We start from the raw sequence: 24,013 nt of genomic DNA on the forward strand, positions 1-24,013 counted from the left end.
TTGTCTTCTGAGTTCTGCTACGTGTTCTTGCCTTCATATAACAAAGGAAAGACTATAGTTGTTACACACTCGATTTTCTAGTGTTTATTTATTTTTCTTTTCTCGTATGTTGGCCATTTCAGATTTCAAACCTAAAAGAATTTTTCCCCATCAGATTAGTTCAGGAACAAACATCATGCAGCTTTGATGAATGGCAGGAACTTTTTCTCCACACCCAGACATAGTTCAGGGTATTGCAAATAGTGACCAAAGAAAGAAGGACTTGTGAGACTCTTATCAAGAATGGATCACACACACACAGTTCTCCATTTTCTTTCCCCCTTTGATTCCTGTGATTGCTTTTCTTTTTAAGTCTGCTATAAAAATCTATCTTGCTTCCTTCATGTATGTGTGCCAGCTATAGCTAGCACGCAGGTCTCCTCATTCTCTGACCAACAAGACTTATGGACTGCTCAAAACATAAGTGTATGCTTTTGCTTTAAGAATTGAATGGCTTTAATGGCTGAACTCCTCTTCACAAGATGTGTTTTTGCCACACCATTTTCGTTCTGCTATCAAGCTTCTGCGTGCTTCTTTTCATACACTGAAGTAAAAACACTTGAAAAAGTGTTTATTATCCTCATTTTATAAAGGTAAAAATACGCTAGCTAAGAAATTTCAGCAGGTCTGTAATGGAGCTAACAATAAAATCCAGGTCTCTTGACCCCAATCCAAAGTATATTGGATCACCCTGCCTTAATCTTTTGAAATCACTAAAGTGGATGACTTGTTAAGTTGCTACTCAGCACAAGCAAGAATGGCAGAAACAAGCATTTAAGCTGAAATCCAGACTGCTGCTTGTGTACCTGAAGTACTGATTTGCTACATTGTAAGTAAAACCGAAAGTGCAACCCAAAAGACCTTTGTCTAATTTATTTTTGTGCCGTGGGGTCAACAGGTGAAAGTTTTCTTCCTAAATATCTGTTAGGTGTGTAAATTTTTGTTGTTTTCCACACCCCGTGCTTCATAAGATGTCTTACAATGATAACTCATCTTCTACACTCCTAGCCAAGAATACTTGTCTTCCTATTTACATCATTCTCAATGTATAAACTACACACCTCCTTCCAAATGAGTAAGTGTTCTTTAAGTCCATCTGGCACTCACTGCAACCACTGAGATTAACACAGTATGTAGAAGACATGACCCTTGCTTTTGCCTAATAACTTAATGTCTAGGAGAACTGCCTCAGACTGAAGGACCTCAATCCAAATTACTTACTCTTTCTGTTGCATCTGGTCAGATAGAAAAAGAGACAAGAAACAGCTTGACTTTATAGTCTAACAATTGGAGGGTTGAGTACATGATGTGGGATTCAATAGTTTGAACCCAGAACATCTCTGTATGTTAGGTAGTGACTGCTAAATTAGATTCAATAAGCCATCATAGGAAGACAATCAGGGAGGGACTTTTTACAAGGGCCTGCAGTGATAGGATGAGGGGTAATGGTTGGAAGCTGGGAGAGGGCAGGTTTAGACTAGATACAAGGAAGAAGTCCTTCACTCTGAGGGTGGTGAGGCACTGGAACAGGTTGCCTAAGGAAGTTGTGTCTCTTCCCTGGAAGTGTTCAAGATCAGGTTGGATGGAGCCTTGAGTAATTTGGTCTAGTGTGAGTTATCCCTGCCGTGGCAGGGGGGTTGGAACTAGATGATCCTTGAGGTCCCTTCCAACCCAAACTATTTTATGGTCCTATGACTATTTTCCCAAGCCTATCACACAGCCTGATGCCTAGAGCCTTCTCTGAAAGTAGAAGAGATTTGGTTTTAAATTCTTGCAGGAGAGAACTGAAGCAGTCTCATTGCTGGGGAGAATGTCCTGCCATGGGGATAGTGAGGGAGAGAAGGGGAGTGAGAGAGTAAAAAATAAAAACAAAATGAAGGCTGCTGCCAGCTGTCCTTTCAAATCGATGCCTCCTTCAGCCATCTGTATTTGAACATGCAGCTCAAGTGTGCAAATGCTGGAGTGGCTTCTTGGTGGTGAATCTGTTTTCACAGGTCCACCTAAAAGCAGCAATAAGATTAAAACTATGCTTTATTTTCTGTGTGAAAAAGTTGGATTTCATACACATTATTCCCCTCAGAATTCCCTTATAGATCCTTGCCTGGCGCACTGGCTGTTTTGGAAAACTCTTCCACTCACCTAGCCAAGGTGTCTACTTGTACTTTGGATTCTGCTTCTGTCCCATTCTAAACCTGACATTTTCACAAAAGTACCTTGTAAAAGAATTCTGGGTATAAAGGCTAGATGAAGTCAGATGATGTTGGCTGTCAGCAAAGTTAACTATATTTTAGCAGATTTTAGAGAAATATGCATGAAAAAGGCTTACAGGTGACCCCTGAAAAGTTAGTGGAATTCTATTAAAATCAACAGATAATTAGCATTGCAAAAGTGACTTATTGATGCCTAGGTGTGATTAAAGAGGAGGTAAATCCCGAAGCAAACATATCAAGACACCTGACAGTTTATGCTCTTTATTTTAAAGCAGATGGATGACCAGCCTTTATAAAATACAGCAAAACAAACAGTTTCAGTCAGATGCAAAAAATTGTCATCTCTTCAAACAACAGACTGGCTTGGTGTTGGTATTCCATCGTAATCATCTGAGTAGTGCTGGTACTGGTCAGTAAGAAGAGGCTGATGCAACTCATCCTTATTTTTCTTGACACGTACGATACAAGCAGCAGCAGCGAAAATAATTGCAACAAGAACAAGTGCAGTCACTATTGCGATAGTTATCATCTCTGTGACACGGAGAGCCCGACCTACAGGAAGGAATATAGAATGGAAAGTTATTAAAACTAAATGTCAAATATATGGTAACAGACCAACACTCAGTGTCTGTCATTATTCAATGAGTTGTGAAGTAGAAACTAGTTTAAATTTTCTTGATAATATTTGTTCCAAAATGTGAGAAAATTTCAGTCTCTCTTGTTACACTCTGAAAACAGTCCTGGACCTTTCCTCTGCTACCTGGTTTATGAGGGATTTGCATTCTCTGTATTGATTTAATGAAGGCATATGATATAGGAATAAGGACCTTCTGCAAGGCTTAAATCCAAGGTTTAGAACTTCTCCAAAAGTTGAAGTGGATAGTGGGAGCTTCATGCAGGAACAATTGATAATTGGTAGTGTCCTGGTTTGAACAATCCCAAATGCAACTGATTTGGAAAGCCAGGCGAGAAAAGAAAAATAGACCTTTACAAAGGCATCAAATACTGTTTGTGAAATTTGAACAGACTTTGTTATATGATGTATAAATTTAAAGGGAGAAAGACATGATGAGAAAAAAAGAGGAAGTATCTAGGTTGGACAGTTTACCTGGCCACTCGACTTCGTAGCTGTATCCCAGGTTTTCTGGTGCAGTAACAAACATCTCATTGTTGGTAACTGGAGGCCAGAAAGGCACCATATTGTACTGTCGGTTATGTCCAATAGGGGCATTCTCCAGTGGATATGTTGAGATATCTAAATTTGGAAGTCAAATCACACTTCTGTAAATAAAATCGAAATATTTGCTCTACATTTTTTTCCCAACAGTCACCCAGAGTTCTGAGTACCTCAGTTTTTTTTGTTCCTAACCTAAGTTGATCTAGAATGATCGGTTTTTCAGTTTGACAGATCCAGAATGGAGGGCTCTGCTCTGTCCAAATGCAAGACTACTAATGATATCTCTGTTTTTTTTTAACAGAAACCATCAGTAAGTTGTAAAACTTTCTGCCTGTGTTTCGTGCTTTTCATTTCTTCTTGCATGGAAAAGGAGAAATATGTATACATGGAGTACTTGGAAAACCTTTTTGCTGCATTATGGCTTTGTCTGATTGTAACAATGTTGAAGAGCTCTCTTGTGCAGTTCAGGACAGAAGGTGATATAAACTCCAGAGAAATGTTTTTGCAATGTTGTGGTGAACCAGGAGAAAGTCAGCTGAAGAAAAAAAAAATAAATCCATCTCGACAAGATGATGCAAAATCTTGTGATAGGTCATCTAAGTACCACAAGAGGATACAATTGCTCTCTGATAGTTGCTGAGGGAAAAATACATGAGGCAGGTTGTGGAAGCCATACAAAGAAGTCTCAGTTGTGCAACAGCAGCTGTCTTCTGTAGAACGAAAAGGGGGCTGGATTGTCCTAAGAGGATTACAGTCACTGGTTTGTGGAGACTGATGCATAGATATCAGGATTACACAAAATTGTCTCCTCAGTTCACTGATGTCATTCTCCTTCCTTCTTTATTTCTTTTTTTCTTCCCTCCTTGCAGTTCTTTCCTTCTGTCCTTCCTTCCTTCCTCCCTCTCCTTAAATACCTCCTTTATTCCTTTTCTCTTTTCAGAGCTGAGGAAGTAAGGGCAGCTCATCGACAGAGATTTAAACTAGATGCGAAGGGGAATGGGGATGTATCTGGGCCTGCCAGTGAGGCACCTGCGGGTAGTAGCTTAGTACTTGTGGGGCAGCATACTAGTACTTCTGAGAACCAAAAGGCCTACCACCCCTCGAGGATAAAATCTATATGCTTAACTCCCTTCCTGAAATGCTTATACACCAATGCAGACAGCATGGAGAATAAGCAGGAAGTCCCTGTGTGGTCGTAGGGCCATGATCTCATTGAGATTACATGGTGGGACAGCTCCACGACTGGAATGCTGTCATGGATGGCTATGTACTCTGTCGGAAAGACAGACCAGCTAGGCCAGGTGGGGGAGCTGGTCTTCATGTGAGAGAGCACCTGGACTGTATCGAGCTCTGCCTAGGGGGGGATGATGAGTGAGTTGAAAACTTATGGGTAAGAATTATGGGTCAGGCTAAGGTGGGAGTCATTGTTGTGGGTGTTTACTATAGGCTACCCGATCAGGATGAGGAGGTAGATGAAGCCTTCTACAGACAGCTGGAAGCAGCCTCACAATCACAGACCCTGGTCCTCATGATATTTTCTGGATGAGTAACACAGCCAGGCAGTTACAGTCCAAGAGGTTCCTGCAAAACTTTGATGATAACTTTTTGACTCAGATGGTGGAGGAACCAACTACGAGATGTGTGCTGCTGGATCTCATATAAAGGACTAGTCAGGGATGTGAAGGTTGGGAGCAGCCTTGGCTGTAGTGACCAGGACATGGTAGAGTTCAGGATCCTATGTGGAAGAAGCATGGCAATCAGTAGGATTGCAACCCTGGGCTTCAAGAGAGCTAAATTTAGCAACTTCAAAGACCAAGACCCATGGAGGAATCCCATGGGCTTGAGTTCTAGAAGACAAGGTATCCCAAGAGAGCTGGTTGCTCTTCAAGCATCACTTCCTCCAAGCTCAAAATCAGTGCATCTTTATGAGGAAGAAATTGAGCAAAGGAGGCAGAAGGCCAGCTTGGATGAACAAGGAGCTTCTGTAAACACTCAAAGGGAAGAATAAAATTTACAACATGCAGAAAAAGGGACTTTAGCAAAGCTTACAACTCTGTCTCCCACCACAACCTCATAGGTAAGCTTAGGAAGTGTGAGATGGATGAGTGGACAGCGAGGTGGATTGAGAACTAGCTGAAGGACAGAGCTCAGAGGGTTGTGAATAGTGGTGCTGAGTCTAGTTGGAGGCCTGTGCTTAGCAGTGTTCCCCAGGGGTCAGTACTGGGTCTGGTCTTATTCAAGGTATTCATCAATGACCTGGATGAAGGCACAGAGCGCACCCTCAGCAAGTTTGCTGATGATACTAAACTGGGAGGAGCAGCTGACACCCCAGAAGGCTGTGCTGCCTTTCAGTGAGACCTGGACAGGCTGGAGAGCTGGGAGGAGAGGAATCTGATGAGGTTCAACAAGGGCAAGTACAGGGTCCTATACCTGGGGAGGAATAACCCCATGCACCAGTACAGCTTGGGGGTTGATGTGCTTGGGAGGAACTCTATGGAGAGAGACCTGGGTAGGTCTTCTGGTAGACAACAAGTTAACTATGAGCCATCAATGTGCCCTTGTGGCCAAGAAGGCCAATGGTGTCCTGGGGTGCATCAAGAAGAGTGTGGCCAGCAGGTCAAGGGAGGTTATTCCCCCCATTTACTCTGCCTTGGTGAGGCCACATCTGGAGTACTGTGTCCAGTTCTGGGCCCCCCAGTGCAAGAGGGACAGGGAACTACTGGAGAGAGTCCAGTGGAGGGCTACAAGATGAGGGGATTGGAGCATTTCTCTTATGAGGAAAGGCTAAGAGACCTGGGTCTGTTTAGCCTGGAGAAGAGAAGACTGAAAGGGGATCTTACCAATGCTTAGAAATACCTAAAGGGCGGGTGTCAAGACGACGAGACAAGGCTCTTTTCAGTGTTGCCCAGTGACAGGACAAGGGGCAATGGGCACAAACTGGAGCACAGTAAGTTGCACCTGAACATGAGGAAAAATTTCTTTCCTTTAAGGGTGACAGAGCACTGGAACAGGCTGCCCAGGAAGGTTGTGGGGTCTCCTTATCTGGAGATATTCAAAACCCACCTGGATGCAGTCCTGTGCAACCTGCTGTAGGTGAACCTGCTTTAGCAGGGGGGTTGGACTAGAAGATCTCCAGAGGTCCCTTCCAACCCCTACCATGCTATGATTCTTTGAACAGTGTCCATCACTTGAAAGGATGTGGAAATGGTTATGGAATGCTGACAGTAAAGCATGAAGGTGGTCAAAATGAATTGTGAGGGTGTGCATGGCATCTGATCTTGTTTGACAAGAAGAAACATAGATATTTACTCTACACAATAATGGAAGGTCCATGAAGTATTTGGTCCTTACAAGGTTAACTGTCTTTGGTCTATGGAGACAATGTATTTGCACATGTTGTTTTCTTGTATTGTGCCTGGTATCTCTGGCCAAGTCCCTTCACAGACAGTGATTTGGAAATGTGGGAAGTGGGGTGAGGAAGTGAGCTTGCTTGTTATTACTCTGTCTTTGTTAACTACACTAACTTGTACAATTCCAGTCCTCTCTTGTAAGATTAGGGGCATCTTGGTGTCCCACAAGAGGCAGCCAAGACCCTGTGACTACAGAGACTGACAATCACCCACCCCACCTCTGTGTATAAGAACATCTTACCTGCAGAATACCTTCTCAGCCACTCATCAAAAACAGCATCTGTAAATGTGTGCAGGAGGACAAAAATTGGATCATTTGGTGATAAATGAGTTTGCCCTCCTGTCCCATTCAAAAATAGGTGTGCCAAGTTGTGAAGACTTCGAACTGCTGGGTCATATTTCCCTGAAGGATCACTGTATCCTGAATATGTAAACAAAGAAGAGCACAAAAAATCCCAGTGAAAATTCTGTTTGGAAGCTGCAGTCTTGTCTGGATACTTTTTTCTCTGAAAGTGTATCATGTTTTTGGTTGTCTTGCTTAACATAAACAAGTACTGGCATTTCAGAAATGTTCCTAGCGTGCACTATTTTCAGATTAAAATAACCCTTATAAAAGAATGCTGAGAATGTGGAGTGCAAGGCTGCTGGGATCTAATGCAAAAATGGCTAAAATAAACCTCATCATAGCATGAAAACAAAGGTATATATTTGGGACCTACATATCTTTCAGCATAACTGAAATAATTGCCTATATAACCAAAACAGTTTTCTAACTGCTGACTTAAGTGTGTATATATTGCCTAACGAGCCAGCTGTTACGTTTCCACACATTATTTCCAGGCTTACTGTGAACACATCTCAGAAAGCTTCATATGTTCAGTTTTTTCAGTAAAGATACCTTATGTAACTCTGTTAGTGCCCAACACCTTATAACCCTCATATCAGCTCTCAGGATCCAAAGCATCATGAAAACTTCTCCTGTTTTCAAGTTTTGGCCAAACTTCCCAGACAAGGCTCTGCACAGTTAATTGGCTAAAGACATGTTTAGATACCTAGATATTGATAGCAAATTTGTCAAACATGGTAATCATCGAAAACTTTTATATATACTTAAAAGGCTGGTTTTGTTCTCCAAGAGAAAAAAAACAGAGCAGATCCTCCCCATCATAGGAGTTATGCCTCTGCAAAAGAGCCAGAAAATCTACGGGATGTCTGGGATCTGGACTGTCACTTGGTAATTTTTTCTCATGAATCTTAGTCTTTCTTCTTAAAAACTCTGCATTATTAAAGAGCAGAAGCAGTTGGCAGGATACTGCCTGAACAACATGAATCACATCTTTAGGCTTGTTTCTGTCTTGGGTTGTGTGTGTGTTCAGATGCTAGTGACAGAAAATTTCATTTTAAATGTGTAAAACTTAGAGAAGATCAGAGTTATATGGCCCAGAGAGAATGACTAACATGTCGAGCAGTCAAACCTCTACCAAGGTCTCAATTGTGACTTCCATTTCATTAAGTACGACCAAGGCTTATCATTTAATTTGCTTTCTTTTGTTTGTTCTAATTCAGACACAAGAATAACTCCCATAAGTGGTTGTTTGCCTCATTTAAGGATACAGCTGCATCAATCCGCAGGCAAGGGCTGTCTGTTTTCAGCAATAGTAACCTATTACTAGGTTGTAAGGACATAATCTCAGCTTATTTCTTCTTAGTATGACAATGACAGAATTTTGAGGCTTTCACACATTTAAAGAACTGACATAAGCTATAAAATAGTTTACACAGATCTTATGTCCACTTAATGCTAAGCTAATATTTAATGCTAAGAACAATGTGTTCTTAGTGTCCAATGGACTATCTCCAAACTCATACTTCCAACAGCAAAAATGGCAAGTCTGCTCCCTTGACTCATTCGGAGTTGTTCCAGGTCTTTTTATTTGCCATGTTTACCTTCTACTGTGTTACGGAAACTGTCTGTTGAATTGGAATAGAAAGGAGGAGTGTCAAATACACCAACTTCCAAACACTGAGCAACATCCTCTGGCTCTGGGAGACGCTGTACCATAGGCCGTGCAACATTTCCAGCAGGATTCCTTCGGATAGGACCACCCTCAGTGCCTGTGGGTGGAGAGAACAGAGAAAACAATACTAGTGCAAACCAATAGGCCATAGAATCCATCCTTCTAATGACTGAACCATGGAAGAAATCAACCCTCGCAAATGACAAACAGAATGAATAGGTCAGTTCCTCATGCCAGGCAAAGAATCTGAATCTTCATGGGGTTCTGTGTGCTGGATCCTTTGCACCAGGATTTAAAAAAGCACCTAGAAGCCCCTTACTGAAATTTGTGGTTCTGTAAGTGCTTTGGGAAAATTTTCCATAGTTATTCAATGTGATTTCTTGATGAGACCTAGGACGCAAGTTTTGAAGATGTCCTGATAGAGTAGCTGGGGAAAGGGCTATAGTTGATTATGTAGGTGACTACCCAAATATTGTGGGTTTCCCTATTTTTTTGCCCTATTTCCATGAAGATATTGAGTTGTGGCTTCAAGTTGGTGTGTATATAAGAATCTTCCTGGGATTTTTTAGCTCTTGTAGCTGTGGTAAATGTTTTGAGATTCAATATTCTTCACATTCAAAACATGTTCCACCTAGTTAACACAGAGATTTGTTAGGTGTTTTCCTTTTAGGAGCAGAATGCCGTAAAGGTCATAAGTGAAGCAGTCAGAAGAAAACTTAAGCTTCAGTTAAGAAATTATACTGCCAGATTCAATTATTTATGGCACAGGAGATCAATAGATACTGCATAAGAAGACAAGTCAAAGCATTTAGGTCTTCCTCTGCTACCAGCTCCTAATCAAATTTTGAACTGCTTGGTCTCTCAGTGCAAGACAGATGATAAGTATATACTATCTCAGAAGACCGGTGAAACTTGCATCAAAAATATTCAAAAAACACTTTAACACTTTTTGACTGAGAAAAGCCATTGCAATGTAAAGTATTATATTTATTTATTATTAAAATGTTTTCCTTTTCAAATATCTGCCAACAATCATACTTACTGTTACAGATGGTTCCCAAAGTTTCATAGTCTTCTATATTTTCACATAGCACTCGCCACTGAGAGAAGATTGAGTTCTGGCTGATAAGAGAGACATCAAAATTGCTTCTAGCTCCCATCAAGTCATCTGAGCAGATATCACAGGTGTTTTGTCCTGTTGCAAAGTTCCAGTAGGGCAATCCAAAAGTGGGGTCCTGCAGCATGTTCTAAACCACATAAATATGGTGTTAATGTATGTGTGCCTCAGACAGCTATAATATTTACTGCTAGAAAGATGTTAAAACCCAGTTAAATACATCTTAGTAAGAATCAAAGTCTGGCCTCATGGAGGAAAAGAAATCTGTGGAAAATCTATGAAATCTATGTAAAAGCTTTCAGTAGTTTTTCACATTGATGACTTTGTTCCATAGAACAGACAGTGAGACTATTGAATCAAGTAGCGGATTTCTCTCATTAATAAGACTGTACCTCTTCCATGAAACTGTATAGCGAATATTATGAAACATCCCTTAACACTGATACCCCATTTTGCCAAACGTTTTTAATGACTGGTCAATAACAGCAGCATTTGTAGCACCCAGAATAACTAAGCCAACCGTGGAACGACTGAGCACATGGAAAAGTAAGGAAAAGGGATACTAGCCCTTCAAATTGTCATTGTTTGGTTCTGGTATGGGTTGGAGTTGAACAGTTCTGGAGTGTGTCCTGGCTTCCAATATTTATATATTAGGATGTGTTTGCCGGCCAAATTAGCTTAAATAATGATCAAATTTACTAACATAAACAGGAATATATATTAAAGCACCAAGAGCTAGAACTCTTCAGGGGTCCCACATAATGAAATGCCTCTGATCTCAAATGTGAGATTTTGAAGGGAGTTTGTGTCTCAGCTTGGTGCAGAGCCACTGAAGGTAGTGGAAATCTCTCTTCCTTAAGAAGCATGATGGTCCATAAAATAGTATATTCCTTTTATAGATAGGTCCGCACAAGGAAAAGGAAACAAGAGAATCACTGATTTAAGGGACAGAGTATAACAAAACACTAATTTCTCTAACCAGTTACACTAATCATACAAATAAAATGGAATTCTGAATCCCAAGCCATCTCTGTAATACCTTTCTTTAGAATTTCTGCTGCTTTCATTGGTCAAGACTCAGGGCCTTGATGCTAAAAATAACACTGGCACTAACTTTTGTTGGTCCAATAAAATGCCTTCTATGGATATATCTAGAATCCCTTTCTATTTTACAGGACATTTTAATGTAACTTTTATGTTTTCCATTACTCTGATTGAAATACTATTTTTAGCATCTCTATAACAATGACAGTCTAAAAACTAAACACACTCTATTAAGTTTAATATACCTGATGAGTTACTGAAATGGAAGCACAATTATTTCGACACATAGAAAGAGCTGCTATCATTTTTGCCTACTGGAATATGGGAAGAAGTTCTTTAATAGTATAAAACATAACATGAAGACATGGCTCAGCATTAACATGAACTTTACCTGCATGTCTCTTTCAAGCTGCAGTAGATGGTACCTATGCCATGTGACAAAAGCTGGTCCCTCATGAGAGAAATCAATGCCTCCAAAACTTTGCTGCCCTGCCCCAAGGAAAGTCTTCCTGACAGAATAATAATGAGACCACACAAAGTAGTTATAAATGGAGATATTCTCGAACTGCGGTGTGTTGCCATCTGGTCCAAATATTTCCTCACGTCTTCGTGTAGCAATAACAATGTCAGGATGGATTGTCACCTTGGCTTGGTGTAAGGCATTCACAAAACGCCTCCTTTCTTCTGCACTCAGATCCAAAAGATTCCTTCTGACTGTGACAATACAGAAGAAGCAAGTTACCATAATAATAGACACTCAAGTCTGATCTCACAGGACTAATTTATTTTGCTCCTAATAATTCTTGGTAAGTACTCTTTTCTTCAAGCATTAATGCCTTTTTTATTGGGGTAATTCAGAGAGTACTGAGCATAAATAGAAAATGTTACTTATTATCAGAAAGGTTGAGTCGAATAGAAATAAGCCCCAAACCTTGTGGTTACAGTGCTTTTAGAAGTATTGTTATAGATTATCCTTCCATCCTGTCAGAGAAATGACAAAGACAGTTCTTTGTCACACAAACCTTTCAAAACTTCATCTGATATACTTAAGTTTCTTGTGGTAATACTTTAGAAGAATAGCAATTTATAATAATCAGAAGATCCACTGCTTGACAATTTAGTGAGGAAGTACATTGTTTATGCTTGAACCTTTGTAGGAAAAATGGCAAATTCACCAGTGAATTGTGAATTTCACACAGTACGACATTTCTCTTTAATGTCATTAGCTGCTATTGTTAACAACAGCCATATATTAGTCCTTTTTAGCAGTACATCAAAAATATCATTGTCCATATATAGACAGTGAAACAAGGAAGAGTATTGCCCTGTTGAAATACCAGTATATCAGCAAGAGGAACAGACATCACCTCAGTCTCAGTCCAATACTCTTTCACCGGGACTGAGAAGACTTCAAACTAAGTTTAGGCTAAGACACAGATAGAAGTCCTTGGAGCTATTCTTCAACATGCACTCATTTTCATCATAAAAAATACTGTAAAATCCGTAATTGTCCAAATGAATGGTAGACTATGTTGATACGAGAAGGAATGGGTCTCCAGCGTGAATCATATGCTTCAGCATGAATATGAAGAAAAAAAGTGAATTGCATTTCGTTATATAAGGTTGGTTCAGTGGGGATATTTTGGCTTCATTGAAGTTTATAGAAACTTTCATGAAGCATGAATTTCATCGAAGGACTCTGTGTACTGAAACATGCTTTTCTGTTTTGCAGAACTGAACTGATATGCTAGCCCTGGTCACTGAAGGGTTTTTTGTTGTCGGTTTTAAGTAGCACACTTATAATATCCCTCTAATTTTGATTCACATATACACCTTAACATTTTCATTTTTCAAAATATGTGCCTGAAGCACAATAAAAAAATAATGGGACTACTATTAAAATTAGGCATGGATTTAGAAGATATGAAGGCACAAAGCTGCCTTTTACAGCTATTTTATATGGATATGCCAACAGTAATCCAATAATTAATTCTAATGTCTAAGCAGCTGGGGCCTGCCCTATGGATGGACAAAAGAGGTGACCTCCACGTGGAAACTTAAAGCATAGTAAGAAGCTAATTTCCCCTGTTTAAAGTCACGTTGTCATGCATGACAAATCTGATTTGCTTAGCATATTACTGAGTAGTAAAGGATTTAATAAGTAAGAAAAGTAAAAAGTGCTCTTGTATACCCTAGAAAATCAGCTAAAGTTGCCTTTTGCCTATCTCTGGATTTATTTTGCTAAGTTTGTGTGTGATAACATATATTTATTGGTTATTTTTCAAAGTTTCCATCACTGTTAATGAGAACAAACCAAAGCATCAGAGGACGTAACGGAGCTTAGCAGATCCAACATATAAGTCACATTTTCTGCTTTCTGGTTTGCTTCTTGGAGCTCAAAGGATGAAAAAAATCCTAAGGTCTTTCCCACAGCCCTCAATACATTGTTTTTAAGGGATCTTACTGTTCAGATTTTTAATTGGTAAGTGGTCCTTTGTTAACCCTTGCTGAAACATGCACTCATGTTCATGGAGAGTTTCCTATCTGGTGAAAATAATGGCAGTACTGATTTCTGTTTCTGCAAAAGGCACTGCACGTTTGTGCTAGAGACCTGTTGTTCCGCATGTCAACAGAACCCATCACTCATTTTAGGGATTATAGATTTTGCACAATTTCAATAACACCTTTAAACTTCCACTAATAAAGCCTGAACCCTTGTTCATTCAAATGGTTTTGACTGCAGAACAAGGATCTGTCCCCAAGCCTGCTTGACTTTTTCAGTTTACCTACAATATTCAAAATTTTTCCAGTCCCACAAGGATTTCAGAAATGTTTCAAAAAATTTTAGACATCTATTTACTGGTATTCTGGACTAAACTGAAACTGGACAACTCTCAGAAAGGCTTACCGGTCACCGTGCTGACTCAGCTGAAAAACTCATAGTCATGAGTCAAGGCATTTAAAGACATTGACAGCACCTAGGTAAGTAAACTTTGCAAGGCCAGGTACATAGTTTAGAAATGTATTAAGGGATTTTGAATCGAAAGAGCTTCTGTCACACTTAAAGTAGTTCCAGGGTATTAAACAGGATATCTACATACGCATTATTCCTACCCATAGTCACAAGCATTCATACATGTCTATTACATAGTTTTACTCTTAAATAATTCAAAAGAATACATTTTTTTCAACTCTGTTGTTCTGTTCTTTATTGGACTTGGTCCTAATCCTGCACTGAATGCATCTTTTGTTTCTTCTTTTTATCGGCTAGTAAATGTAGGTGCTTGGTACAAGTGGAACAACTCATCTAGAAACTGCCTTAATAACCCCTATGACAATGTACATTTGATAAATAAATTCAAGACGCATTCTGTATTTTAAAGAAAATAAATATGCTAAGTCCCTGTAGAAGCAAGCACACCAACAGGCAATTTTCATGTCATATTTCTGATGCTCTTACCGATATTGATTTGTCGGCTACAAGTAGGTCCGCTCCAGCCAGGACGACATGACCCACAGTTGTAACCAGAGAAGTTACCGTTGCATCGGCAAGTTTGATTGAAGAAGCGTATGGGCCACTGCTCACGGTCATCCTGCCCGTCATGGATGTACTGTGGGCCGTGGGGTCGTGAATCAACAGTCACCTGTATGCACCGACCCCTCCCTGTAGACACGCCACACCGGTCAGTACCTGGCCCAAACACAGGGAAATAATCTGGGCAACACATGCCGCTCCTCAGGGACTCAATAGTAGCACACTGGCGAGGGAATTGAGCTCCAGCTTGGCTGAGCATATTAAGAAGTGGTGGCAGGAAAAGGAGCAGCAGCACGGGAAGCTGCATGACGGCAGATCCAGCAGAGCCAGCTCCTTCCAAGAGCTGACTGTCCACGCACGCTGACTTCTCCTCTTCTGCAACACACAGCTCCCTCTACAGAAAGAACAAGAAAGAAAGAGAGAGAGAGAAAGAAGAATGAAAACAAGTGATACAAACACCCAGGCTACTGCTTCCACCCCAGAGAGTGTCTCTGAACCTTGCACTTTGATACTCTGACTGGCAAAGCAAACAACTCTGACTACAGACATTAAAATTTTTCTCTTCTCTCATTATCTGTACAAAAGATAGTAACTACCTAGAGCTATACTTGCGCACTGACTTCTAAGTGCTTCCCAATTGTTCATTCACATACATCTGCCAGCCAGGTTTACTTCACTACCACAAAACGCTAAAACCTGTCCAAGGCACCAATTTTTCAAACTCTTTTTTTTTCAAAACAATCACCCCACCCCCCACCACCCTACCACCACCCCTCCCCATTCATGCTTTTCTTTTCTGTGTTTAACTCATGTATCTTGTTCTCTACTCAGCAGTTCCCCTCTGTGTTCCTCTAATGTCAGCTCCACCAGAAAGTGAAGCTACAATGCTTCATGCATTGTACCTGTTCTCCCTTTCTGGTACCTCTCCTCTGCTGAGAGATCCTGTTCTACCTCTGCATGTCCTATGGCTGTGTCTAACCCGAAATAAGCACTGCTAATTTCTCTCTTGGTTCAGTCTGCTTACTAATCCTACTTCTACCAACACAGTATGGCTTGGCTTCACCCTCCTTCTTCTATTAATCCCCTTTCTACTTCAGTGCATTTCTCTGGACTTTAAGTACTCGAACAGCACATGATTCCTTTCATGCTTTTCTCCTTGTGATTTTGCAAGTTTTAGCAAAGGTCAGAGACAAATACTTGAATTCAAAACAGAACGACTGTGAAGTTGTTTTTTTTTTTTTTAATTACTTGCAAATAAAGGCTCACTTGAAAACAGACAAAGAACACTGGGGAAATTCACATTTAACAGACATTTAAAAAAATAATTCTTCAAATGGTGTTTTCAAGATCAGGCTGAAGTTACTGACAAAGATACGTTATTTAGAAAATTAAACACTCCAATCTTAAACTTACAGCTTTCAGTTTAACTATTTATTTTGATAAAAATAAAAAGACAATGACAATATTGGAGTATCCTGGAATGTTATATTCTGAGCAGTTGCTATGAAGGGTAACAAAACAAAAATTAGACAAAAACAGTCTCTGAAACTAACAAAATGCTTCTGCATTCTTCTCAAGGTAAATTTCCACTGAGCAAAACTGGCCTTATTCAAGCACTTACACTCCTTCTGATCTATCTGTAAGAATGGCTTTCAGTGAGGTGAGGATATTTTGTCAAGAAAGATCTTAACTGGCACCAAGACAACACATTAACAAGTTTTCTGGGAAAAGGTTCAACCACAGTGTAACTGACATCAAGCAGAAAATGGATTAACTACTCCTTATTCTGCTTATTTATATGCAACTAAAAATGGGAGAGTGCACCCAAATCTGGCAGGCCACAGAAACAGGTTTTTTGCGTATTTATTCTTGCCAACCTTGCATGGACCACAGCAGTGAACCTTGCTGTCTGTGGCTTGTGTAACCAAACATCATATAGCTTGCTTCAGTGTAGGACCAAGGCTTTTAGCACGCTTCCCCACATCTTTATTTTGTTCTCCAATTGCAAACAGGAATATTTGATAATCTTGAAATAAAACTCTTTCTTTTTCTGTCTTTCATTTTGTTCTCCATTCAATCCTATTTTCTCCTCTTTACTAGCTTATTCTGTGCCCTACTTCTTTCCAAGCTTAAGCCTTTTCTCTTTGGACGTGCCTGTCGGGACATATGCGACACATGCTAGTAAAAAAATCTCTCAAGATTTTATTGGAAAAGAACTCCCAGATCAAAGAAGAAGCATACAGGTTTTAGCTATGAATATTTAGAAAATACAGAACATTCATAATAAGCTTAGAAGGGCTAAATCCTGCTCCTTAGACAAAGCCCCAGTAAAAGAGCAAACTCATATACTGACTGGGGTTGCCTGGCATCATAAAAATTCTCTGTATAATGGTGGACATGATGTAGACCTTTTGTAAGCCTTCCCGTAGCCAGCAGCTACGAATTTTTTTCAGCAGACTACTAGAGCTGCACAGCTGAGGATCATCTCCACTGTTTGCCCCTAGATGTTCCCTTAGGTTTCCCACTGGAAATCTTGTTGAACAGTTTGGCAATGTGCAGTATCTCTTTTATAGTCTTTATTTTGATATTCTTGCCCTTAGAGACCCCCACTCCCCTACTATGTCTGGAAAGCTTTGACCTTGGAGATCATCCAAATGCACAACATCTGTGTTTCTGGGGCTCCATTCAGAAAGGGCTTGTCTACATAAGCAAAGTAATGAGGAAAAAGTTGGTGTATGAACCCCTAGCTCACTAATTGCCTATGTAGACTAAAAGCCCTGCAAAGAGAGTTTAGTTAATATGCCATACATTTGCATATATACTCAATTTTACTTGAGTAAACGTTAGTTCTTGATGCTGGGAACAGGTCTCTGTTCTCAGCATCATGAGGTTTGGCTGTGGCCTATAGCTCAACCTACTAGAGAATGTTGTGAAAATATAGCCAGTTCTATTAGTCCTTGAGTTGTGATGAAAGCTAATGTGCTGGTTTTGTCTTACCTTGTGTTGTTAGCTATGCAGTCAACCATCAGTTCTGTGGGAGCTACCCTATGGTATTTACTGAATGCCCAAGATTCTTTAAACTATGATGTACTTTGAGAGCTACCATAGTTCACTAAGAATTTTATTCCCAAATCTCAAGACACGTAGCTCCCTAGAAAAATTAGATTTTGTCAACTTTGCCTAAGTTGCATGGGAAGTAGGTTAATGTTATTACCGTTATTTGTGTATCACCTCTGGTGTGATGACACCACACTGCAAGTGTTTGTGAACTGAGTATTGGAGTGGTCAAATGGATGGATTTGGCAGTGGGCAAATAAGCATCTGAAATGAAGGTACAACTGTGGCAACCTTCATCATCACAGTCTTAACCTTCCGAGGGTTTGGAAACCAACAGCTTCATCTTCAGCTGGTGTAAACTGATCCACAATTTACATCACTTGTGGATTTTGGCTAGGTCTTAAATGCCTTAGCTTCTTAGTTTTTAATGTTCTTTTTGTTTTTCCTTCTAAGTATCATCATTAAACAATATTTTCACAAAATAAGTCAGCTCTTTAGTTTACCGATCCAGCTTTGAACTGTTTTGAATTTCTTTTTCCTTCCCAGTAGAAGAAAATAATGCTGCATGTATGAAAAAACACAGCTAAGTATCACTTATCATATAAGTGGGCTTTCACAAGGGGGCTTTGAAGATGAGTCTGAACTTACCTTCTGTTTCCTGTATCTAAATACCTCAGTACAAACAACAAATGTTCAGAAAATTTGGATTCACATACAAATGCAAATGCTGCATGGGATCTTTGTGAAAAGTGAGTTATCAGAGCACTGGATGTGAAAATGTGAAAATATAATTTTCCAGAATGAGACTACATGTATTATGTACTAAAATTCTAGGAAAGTGATTTTTAACTAGTTAGATTCTAAACATATTCAAATGAGTATAAGAAGCCATTGTCACCATTTCATTTGAACAGGGAAATATAATTTCAGATATTTATCTGACATTTCTATTCACTGAAAATGATATGCAGTTCTAGTGTTTTATAAAGAGATTGTTATTAACACTGATGGCTCACTTCTGCTTTGCTCCATAGCTACACACAAATTAAATAAGGTTTGTTGAAAGTGCAGGCAAGTTGTCAGGAGAAGAGTACTGGAAAAAAGATACTTCTGTCAATCATTTTTAAAAGTAAACTTGCATATTTCATGGACAGGAATTACCTGACATGGCAGGTATGCTAGAATTTGCAGCTGGATCATATAGTTCTGCAAGACCTTTACCTCAGCTTGAAAATGTCAGTATTGAGATGTGTCATAACCTGTGATGTATATACTGGAAAATATGAAATGACATTTTTCTTTTTTTTTTCTGACTAAATGAGGCTTTCACAGTCAAAGTTAAAGAAACCAGGTCATTTTAACCATTCCTCCTCCTCTCCCTTCCAACAGAAAAAAAGTTCCATTGAAGATGCAGAGCTACTTCAAAGGACATTAGAAGGCAAAAATGGAAGACCAGTTCCTCCAGTTAGGCTGGCAAAACATCCGAAATGTTTGTCAAAACTGTGAGTAGGATCCCATGTTCTGTCAGATCCTGGGTACATGCCCCCTCATGGGGGTCTCAATGGGATGAATTAAGGGGCTCAGCGTTACGCATTAAGGTTCTCAGTAGGACAAGTTGAAAGTCAGCTCCACCACTGATGAGAAGCCAGAAGCTCGGGCTGCCCTCCTTCCCTGGGGATCCGCTTTTCAGCAGAGGCTCTTCGTGCTGCCCCTGCCTGAGCCGTGTTGCAGCTGCCCAGCAGTTGTGTCTGTGCCCAGGCTGACTGGCATTCACTCTTCGCTCCTGGCTCCCTTCCTGTGGGGGGCAGCCAACCCTTGCTCTTCTCTGACATCACCTTCCAGCCTCGTGTCTCCATCATTGTGAGGCTGTCACTGTGCTCTAAGCTTGACGGCTGCTCTGTGCTGCCCAGAGGGAGAATTTGGGACTCTGCACTGTTCTTGCTCTTAAGCTGTGCTTGATCATCCCTCAGTAGCAATGTTTACCTATTTATATGTCATCACAGTGTAATGTTGCATGGTTAGATAACTGAAATAGATAGAGTATGGACATCACGCAAAACAAATCTGTTAAAGTTGTGGATTTAGCAATTTATGCTTTAACAGTCCCCAAATAGATGTGCATGTCTGCAGGAAATGTATCACATTTTAAGCCATGTATTACATTATATGTCTTGATTATGGTACCAGTTTCACAGCGAGCCCAGCAGTATCTTTTACAGGAGACAGCATGGCTACAACCACTCTAATCATGAATTTTAATATGATTTCTGGTGAGGGGTTTCTTTGAAAAACATTTTTCTGAAAAAGTAAAGAATTAAATAAATTATGGTTTTGTGAAGAAAGGAAAGAAATTTCAAAAATGAACACATTTGAATAAATTTTAGTTATAGTTTTAACTATAAGACAATTCCATTTTACTTTGGTAAGCTAAAGAAATCAGGAATTTTATGTGAAATGAGCTAGGCAAACTTTGGAACCAATTGACAATATCTCACATCTAAAAAAATAGTAACTTTAATGACAAAAACTGTTGAGAAAATATATAAATAAACAACCCGTCTTTTGAGTTTCCAAGGGAGCAGGATTTTTTGACAGAGATTGATGGCACAGATAGGTGGTAACAGCACTAACAGCACATTTTCAAATCACTTAAATGTATTTTTGAGTAAATGTCAAGGTCCTGAGCTGAACAGCCCAAATATTTTAAATCTTAATTCTTTTTTTTTTTTCCCTCTTCCACTTTTTCATTTGATACTTTTGAAGAAATATCTCTTGATGTGTGTGAACCAAGATGGAAAAATGATGTCCGGCTGCTCAAAGTACAAGCTAAGTTTTCCCACACTTCATGTTGATTAGCGTCCATTGATGAATGTGTATCAGCCCAAAATGACTGTCACATGCATCCACATCATTAGGAAGAAGCTGTCAGCATACAGTAGTGGTATTGGATCCTATGACTATGGTTTTTTGGATCAGAGGCACTTCTTTTATTTCTTTCTGCCTTAATGCCAACCTACTCACTTTCAAAAGTATTGTTTTTCCAGTCTTCTTCTAGATTTGCTCTTTTGCTTTTGTTCTTTACTGCCCTTTAATTTCTATTTTGACAGCTCCATTTTTATGTTTTAGAGTTTTTTCTCTGTGTTGCAAGTATCTACCCTGGGGCCCTGAATTCCTTCTTACTGCTTGTCCCTACAGGGGTCCTGAATAAAGTCTTTCCTCTTTCAGTTTGTGGCATTCCTGGGCCTTTCTGGCTGCTCTTTGGTGCCCACACTCAATCCTACAGACCTAGTTCCAGTTCTGAACAGAGTATAACTCACCTCAGGTCAATGCCAGTGCAATATCACTTGTGGGTGCAGCACTCAGCCACATGCACTTGGTGCACTCGTTCTGTATCACTTACAATCTCAGCCAATTTCACCACAGTACCAAGCATGATTAAAATCAGGCCTCCATCTCTACTTCTATTGTCCTTTTATGATTAAATTGTCTGTTCTTCAGGTCTTTCCCTTATCTGTATTTCTTACAAACCATTGTTTTTTCTTGCTCTTCTAATATCCTGTTAGCTTTTGTATTAGTGACACTCATTTATACAGAGACATTATAGGTAGTCAAGAAGATGTTTCAACACATAAAATTTCACCTTTTTTTTTTCTCCCCAGCTGTCGAATTTAATATTACTAGTGATTTGAACTGGAATATTTTTAAGAAGAATTACAAAAGAAGCAGAAGTAGCTGTCTAGACCTTAGGTGCCAAGTTCCAAGGGAGCAAAATCACAGAATAAAAGGATGACTTTGGCTGGAAGGGACCTGGTCTCATTAGCCAACTTTCTGCTCAAAGGCGGGTTGACACTGAATTCAGAACAGGTTGCTCAGGTCTGTATCCAGCTGGATTTAGAAAACTCAAAGCATGGAGGCGGCACAAACACTTTGTGCTGCAGTTCCACTGCTGTGCTGTCCTCGAGGTAGCTATTTTTAGTTTGTTACTCTAGGCTAGAACAGGGCAACCCGCTCCTCCTTGTCATCCCTGCCTGTCTTTTCTGAACAGCCTGTATCCCACCATCAGAGAATTCCATGAGTGTCTCAGTTATTTTAGTAATAGCATAACTCTGTGACCACATGCGGAGCTCTAACTCCTCTTGCTTGCTTCCAAGATTGTGTTCATTTGTACCCATGCACTTGAGGTAGGTCTCTTTTCAACCTGTTTTGTTCTTTCAAAAACTGCCTTGCTCCCACCCTCTGCATATATGGTCTCTGATTCTTGAGTTAACAGCAAACAGCTACCATCAGCTTCCCTGGTACCTAGTCTAAAATCCTTCTTGCCAGGCTTGCATGCCTGTTGACAAAGATGTTTTTACTCCACTTTGTTAAGGAGATTCCATCTGTTGATAGTGGTCTTAAGCCATTAAAAGCACTATCAACAGCCCTTCAATCAGTTGTTAATTTAGAAGTTTTATGCTTTTCTACTCAAGCATTTCCTTTTCATCTGTAGAATGAACACTACTCAGACTTCCACTGGTAGCTGTCAAATCTCACCTCTAGAAGTTGTGTTTGCCTCCAGAATTTTGTAGCACTTTTTCATTTAGTCCAAGTGTCCCTTGACAGCACCATTGTTGCCCATATGGATGACCAACAAGGGGTATTAGTCTAGACCCAGACAAACCTTGGCAGTATCTCTCCAACATCCCAGATCTGAGCACCTGGCAATCACCAAATCACCCGTGACAAGGTCAGCACAGGTGTCTCATTCCCTCCAGGAAGGAATCTCCAACTACTGTCACCTCCCATTTCTTCTTCCTGTGTTCAGCGCTTAGGTGCAACGGGCTCTGAAAATACCTCTGGCAGAGTTTTCTCCCCTTTCCTGGCTGGATACTACAGTAGTTGTGAAAATTGAAAAGGCAAGACAAGAATTCCTTCTCCTGCTACCAGATATCATAACCTTTCAACTTCTCCCTTCTTGGGAGTCTCCAATCATCACTTGCTGAAGTACAGCCCAGACTTTACAGTAAAGATTTGTAATGTCCTCACCCCCTCTCCTCTTCAGTTGCTTAGGTTCATAGATTTAACTGTAAAATGTAAATAGGCTTCTGAAGAGTCTGCTGTTGTTTGCACTCAGATGTTTTCATCTTGGATCAGCTCAGCATCTCTTGTCACGAATGTCTGAGACCAACAAACTAGGCAGCACTGAAGGACAGCACTGAATACCACACACGGCCAGTTAACCACAGTCACTTTCTCTCTAAAATAAGGCTGGATCTGGAATAGAAGATATTGCTCAGATGAAATGGTCATCTTTACTGCAGCAGCCTACTGATAAAGGCTTTTTAGCACATTTTCAAATAGGCAGAAAGTCTGGAGCTGGAATACACACATCTGTTTGTTTAGAGTATGAGAACACAGTATTCACTCATAAGCTCCATTCCTGAACACATGAAAAGACATATGATTGTAATGATACTGCTTCATATTTTATTCCTGTGAAACAGTAACTCAAAGAATCATTAAAGGTCAGTGTCAAGAAACAGATCCTTATGAACCAAACTCATAGAGAATATATAGTTGAACAACCTTGTCTACTCAGGTTTACTACCTCTTTGCACTTTTTCAGTAGCCATAGGCTTGTTCAGTTCTGCACATTTGAAAAAGCACATTACATTTTGAGGTTTAGGCTATTAGTTCTAATTTTAGCTGGTGCATCCTAACAGTACAAAGCAAGGCAAATCTAAAGGAGAGCAAAATTCATTTAATAATTTTTTTCCTGAAAAGCAGTAGGGAAAAAAAAATAAAAGAACAGCCTATCATGTTATTGTTTTTCTAGCATACAATAAGCAATAAGCAGTCAAAACTACTGTCTCAAGGCATCAGTAGACAGCTGCAGAGATTACACCAATTATCCAGATTTCAGGAAACGGTGCTGGCGTTTCATGAACATGTGGATGCAGAATATGAATTTATAAACAAATTATGAAATAACAGGGCAACAAACAACACTAACGTTAATTGATGTAAAATAGATAAATTCCTGTTTGTAATTGGAAGCACTACCAATGTGAAATTTATTGCTGGAAATCTTTTACTCAGATTAGCACATGCAGTGAAACTGATACAAAGTGATCTTACTGATATTTATCATCCAATTTGTAAAAGTACATAATCATAAGGAGCACATAACAGTCTCATTTCTCCTAGCTGAACAAACTCCAAGTTTTGGCAAATTCCAACTAGAATTGGTGACTGCAACTATAAACATTTAGACAATACTGGTCTCTTAAATACCCAGTTTCCTGTAGCGGTAAAGACAGTGTGCCAGTCTTAGCTAATGCAAATCAACATAGCTCCATTGGTTTTAACTATAGATAGAATTACAGTGAGCCTGAGAGAGCTTGTTGATTTACAATGAAGACTTGGC

The 24,013-nt window shown here is 39.8% G+C and overlaps 1 protein-coding gene across 1 annotated transcript; it reads right to left on the reverse strand.

The window, feature by feature from the left end:
• Positions 1-2,595: 2,595 nt before the first annotated feature.
• Positions 2,596-14,857, reverse strand: TYRP1 (tyrosinase related protein 1). The gene is made up of 7 exons (XM_009952174.2): positions 14,476-14,857; positions 11,407-11,729; positions 9,897-10,101; positions 8,784-8,951; positions 7,078-7,257; positions 3,358-3,504; positions 2,596-2,801 (listed from the first exon to the last, which is right to left on the reverse strand). Exons 1-7 carry the CDS (start codon positions 14,855-14,857, stop codon positions 2,596-2,598), a joined length of 1,611 nt encoding a protein of 536 aa, XP_009950476.1.
• Positions 14,858-24,013: the final 9,156 nt, after the last annotated feature.

This window comes from Leptosomus discolor, chromosome Z (assembly GCF_034619465.1).
Source record: "Leptosomus discolor isolate bLepDis1 chromosome Z, bLepDis1.hap2, whole genome shotgun sequence".
Lineage (NCBI taxonomy): Eukaryota > Metazoa > Chordata > Aves > Leptosomiformes > Leptosomidae > Leptosomus > Leptosomus discolor.

What these genes read in the sequence shown, in the direction of transcription:
- TYRP1 (XM_009952174.2), bottom strand. Translation starts at nt 14,857, where the DNA reads ATGCAGCTTCCCGTGCTGCTGCTCCTTTTCCTGCCACCACTTCTTAAT. An exon ending in AGCTTGAAAGAGACATGCAG is followed by an intron (nt 10,102 to 11,406) that starts GTAAAGTTCATG and finishes TATGTGGTTTAG; the next exon opens with AACATGCTGCAGGACCCCAC. An exon ending in GCTGAGAAGGTATTCTGCAG is followed by an intron (nt 3,505 to 7,077) that starts GTAAGATGTTCT and finishes TTCCAAATTTAG; the next exon opens with ATATCTCAACATATCCACTG.